We start from the raw sequence: 4,852 nt of genomic DNA, 5'->3' as shown, positions 1-4,852 counted from the left end.
TCTGAAAAATCCATCCAGGGATCTGGGTGCGTCCTAAGTATTCTGGGCCTGTTAGCTGGCGTTATCTGAAAAATCCATCCAGGGATCTGGGTGTGTCCTAAGTATTCTGGGCCTGTTAACTAGCGTTATCTGAAAAATCCATCCAGGGATCTGGGTGCGTCCTAAGTATTCTGGGCCTGTTAGCTGGCGTTATCTGAAAAATCCATCCAGGGATCTGGGTGCGTCCCAATTATTCTCTGCCTGCTAGCTTGCGTTATCTGAAAAATCCATCCAGGGATCTGGGTGCGTCCTAAGTATTCTGGGCCTGTTAGCTGGCGTTATCAGAAAAATCCATCCAGGGATCTGGGTGCGTCCCAATTATTCTCTGCCTGCTAGCTTGCGTTATCTGAAAAATCCATCCAGGGATCTGGGTGCGTCCTAATTATTCTGAGCCTGCTAGCTTGCATTATCTGAAAAATCCATCCAGGGATCTGGGTGCGTCCTAAGTATTCTGAGCCTGTTAGCTGGCGTTATCTGAAAAATCCATCCAGGGATCTGGGTGCGTTCTAAGTATTCTGGGCCTGTTAGCTGGCGTTATCTGAAAAATCCATCCAGGGATCTGGGTGCGTCCCAATTATTCTGAGCCTGCTAGCTGGCGTTATCTGAAAAATCCATCCAGGGATCTGGGTGCGTCCCAATTATTCTGAGCCTGCTAGCTTGCATTATCTGAAAAATCCATCCAGGGATCTGGGTGCGTCCCAATTATTCTGAGCCTGCTAGCTTGCATTATCTGAAAAATCCATCCAGGGATCTGGGTGCGTCCTAAGTATTCTGGGCCTGTTAGCTGGCGTTATCTGAAAAATCCATCCAGGGATCTGGGTGCGTCCCAATTATTCTGAGCCTGCTAGCTTGCGTTATCTGAAAAATCCATCCAGGGATCTGGGTGCGTCCTAAGTATTCTGGGCCTGTTAGCTGGCGTTATCTGAAAAATCCATCCAGGGATCTGGGTGCGTCCCAATTATTCTGAGCCTGCTAGCTTGCATTATCTGAAAAATCCATCCAGGGATCTGGGTGCGTCCTAAGTATTCTGAGCCTGTTAGCTGGCATTATCTGAAAAATCCATCCAGGGATCTGGGTGCGTCCCAATTATTCTGAGCCTGCTAGCTTGCATTATCTGAAAAATCCATCCAGGGATCTGGGTGCGTCCTAAGTATTCTGGGCCTGTTAGCTGGCGTTATCTGAAAAATCCATCCAGGGATCTGGGTGCGTCCTAAGTATTCTGAGCCTGTTAGCTGGCGTTATCTGAAAAATCCATCCAGGGATCTGGGTGCGTCCCAATTATTCTGAGCCTGCTAGCTTGCATTATCTGAAAAATCCATCCAGGGATCTGGGTGCGTCCTAAGTATTCTGGGCCTGTTAGCTGGCGTTATCTGAAAAATCCATCCAGGGATCTGGGTGCGTCCTAAGTATTCTGAGCCTGTTAGCTGGCATTATCTGAAAAATCCATCCAGGGATCTGGGTGCGTCCTAAGTATTCTGAGCCTGTTAGCTGGCGTTATTTGAAAAATCCATCCAGGGATCTGGGTGCGTCCCAATTATTCTGAGCCTGCTAGCTTGCATTATCTGAAAAATCCATCCAGGGATCTGGGTGCGTCCTAAGTATTCTGGGCCTGTTAGCTGGCGTTATCTGAAAAATCCATCCAGGGATCTGGGTGCGTCCCAATTATTCTGAGCCTGCTAGCTTGCGTTATCTGAAAAATCCATCCAGGGATCTGGGTGCGTCCCAATTATTCTGAGCCTGTTAGCTGGTGTTATCTGAAAAATCCATCCAGGGATCTGGGTGCGTCCTAATTTCTCTGAGCCTCCTGGCTAGTATTATCTAAAAAATCCAGGGATCTGGATGCTCTAAAATCGTTCTGGTCCTGCTGGCTTTTATTTCTCTAAAAACACAGGTGTACCCTGTTGGGTTCATTTTAAAATACATTTTTATATTTAATTTGTGTTTTAGCATACTTGCTGAGCATGAGTGTTTCTAAAAGGCCCAAAACGTACCATTTTCATGAAGAATGGGAACATGATTTTTTTTTTACAATGTTTAAAGACAAATGCATATGTTTAATATGCCATGCTAAGGTTGCTTTGGCGAAGAAGGGGAATTTACAGAGACATTACTCAAGTCTGCATCAAAAATATGATGAAGACTTTCTGCCTAACAGTGAACTAAGGAAGATTAAAGTGAAATCCCTGAAAACTCATTTAGGAGCGCAACAGCTCACATTCACAAAACCTATTGTGCAGTCCCAGGCTGCAGCTGAAGCATCTTTCCGTATAACAAATATTTTAGTGAAACACAAGAAACCTTTCCAGGATAGTGAAATGTTGAAGGAAGCTTTCCTTAGTGCTGGAAGTGTTTTATTTGAAACATTTAAAAATAAAGATGACATCTTGAAAGCAATTAGAGATATGCCACTATCTCGTCAAACTACAGTGAGACGAGTAGAGGGAATTGGCAATGACTTACAGAGGCAAGTGAGAAAACACATCAGTAACTGTTGTTACTTTTCCTTGCAGTTTGATGAATCCACGGATATAGTGGATACTTCACAATTAATTGTGTTTATAAGAATGGTTTTTCCTGATATGAGTAGTATGGAGGAGTTTTTAACTCTCATCCCTATGAAGGGAAAAACTAGAGGTGAAGACATTTACCAAGGCTTTCTGAATTTTGCCAAGGAAAATAATCTTCCTCTTAGCAAACTAGTGTGCATTGCCACAGATGGAGCCCCAGCCATGGTTGGCAAGAATAATGGGTTTCTTGGACTATGTAAAAAAAATGAGGATTTTCCTGATTTTACAAGAATCCATTGTGTTATACATCAGAATGCACTGTGTGCTAAAGTTTTAAACATGGATGATGTTATGGACATTGCAATGAAAATCGTAAACTCAGTTCGGGCAAGGAGTTTACGAAGACGACTTTTCCGTACTCTACTGGAGGAAAGTGAGGCTGAATATGAAGACCTGCTGTTGTATAATGATGTAAGATGGCTTAGTCGGGGGCAGTTCTTAGAACGATTCCAGTCCTTGTTGCCTGAAATAACGGAGTTCTTGGAATCACTTGGAGAAAGTCCATCTCAGCTGCATGATTCATCATGGTTGCTACAGCTAGCTTTTCTAACCGATTTAACCAGTCACTGCAATGCATTTAACCTTGAACTTCAGGGCAAGGATAAAAATATTATCCAATTAATAAGTTCAATAAATGCTTTTAAATCAAAATTGCAGTTTTTAAAGTCACAGCTTTCAAAGGGAATTTTGAGGAATTTTCCCAGTTTTGAGAAAATGATAGACAAGAATCCCAAGAGCAGCAGCACATATGATACATTCTGTGCTGAGATCCAAAATCTTTGGGAAGAACTAGAGAGGCGATTTCAGGACATTAAGCAGCTTGAACCTATCCTAGCCTTCATGTCATTTCCATTTGCTGATGTTGACATTGCTGACATTTCTGGTAATATCTCCTCTATGTTCAATCTGAATACATCAAATGTAGAGGAAGAAATATTAAAACTGCAATCTGATATCCCTTTGAAAGCAAGAGCTTCTGATAATAATTTTTGGAAACTACTCAGTGCAGAACTGTATCCATGCTTGAGATCAGTAGCTCTTCATTTGACGGCATTTTTTGGGTCAACCTACCTTTGTGAATCTGCTTTTTCACAAATGAAAATAATTAAATCAAGATATAGAAGTCGTATGACTGATGAGCATTTAAAATACTGCCTTCATATGTGCCTAACTAGCTTGGAACCGTCGTTTAGGGAGTTAACACAAGACATGCAGCCTCATGCAACAACTTCACATTGCCAATAATTTTATGTGTAAAACACCCTTTCATTAGAGCCTAAAATGAATGTTTTGTTTGTTTATGTATCGCATTATGATTGTTTACTATGGTAGATCCCAAAAGATTTTTTACATTTACAGTAGATCCCCAAGTCCGAAAGTGTGGCCACCCCTGACTTAGGGCCTTATATAAATAGGACACTGCGTGTCTGTTAGGACACTTCTTTAATATTTTTTTAGTTAATGATGGTTCGATCTTGGGCCCAACCTGGTTAAATTGTGTATTGCAAGCGTGCCTCAGCTGTATATAGCTATACAGGTATTTATTTGGGAGGGAGAACTCAAGCTTTAATGACTGAAAGGATCTAAATTCCAGATTCAGGTACAATTGCCCAACCGATTTTATTCCTTCCTCACACCAGATCTTCCTAACCTGTAGCTTGTTTACCTCTGTTAGTGCTCTAGCATTATTAAGTGGTGTATCGGGGTCTATGCCCTGGGTCCCCAGAATACCTTCCACCTGTTTCCATACTAGAGTCATCTGCTGGATTATAGGTGGCCAGCTACGTTTCCTGTTTCCACTCAAGAGCATCTGTATGGGTGTGTGTCCTGAAGATAAGATTTTTATTATCTCTATAAAACTGTCATCCTTAAACCCTTCTTGAATTAACCCTTTAAGGTGTGCAAGTTGGGCTGTGAGATAATACAGTCAAAGATCTGGCAACACCAGACCACCCTCTCCCTTCGGCCTCATCAAGGTTTTTAATTTTATCCTCGGCCTCTTATTTGACCAAATCAGAGATGAGATCAATCCTTCTATCTGTCGAAAGATTCGTCTTGGTAGATATTTAGGTGAGTTCTGGAGAACATACAGTATCTTTGGCTGTACTATCATTTTCACAAGGTTCACCTTTCCGGTGACTGTGAGTGGAAGCCGTCCCCAGGGTTCTATTTTAGACTTTATGAATTCTATTTGAGGTATGATATTTAATTTCTCAAACTCCAAGGTGTCCCTGGTCACCCGTATG

General features: G+C 42.0%; 1 protein-coding gene across 1 annotated transcript; it reads left to right on the top strand.

The window, feature by feature from the left end:
* The first annotated feature begins 2,000 nt into the window (after positions 1-2,000).
* LOC146064014 (general transcription factor II-I repeat domain-containing protein 2A-like) lies at positions 2,001-3,851 on the top strand. Its single transcript, XM_083177019.1, has one exon. It carries the CDS (start codon positions 2,001-2,003, stop codon positions 3,849-3,851), a length of 1,851 nt encoding a protein of 616 aa, XP_083033145.1.
* Positions 3,852-4,852: the final 1,001 nt, after the last annotated feature.

The sequence above is a fragment of the Crinia signifera genome, chromosome 1 (assembly GCF_055691185.1).
Source record: "Crinia signifera chromosome 1, ASM5569118v1, whole genome shotgun sequence".
In the NCBI taxonomy this organism is placed as follows: Eukaryota; Metazoa; Chordata; class Amphibia; order Anura; family Myobatrachidae; genus Crinia; species Crinia signifera.
Note: the sequence above shows the minus strand (reverse complement) of the source record. Positions and strands in the feature narration are given on the sequence as shown.

Coding starts and splice junctions, on each gene's coding strand:
- LOC146064014 (XM_083177019.1), top strand. CDS start 2,001: ATGAGTGTTTCTAAAAGGCCCAAAACGTACCATTTTCATGAAGAATGG.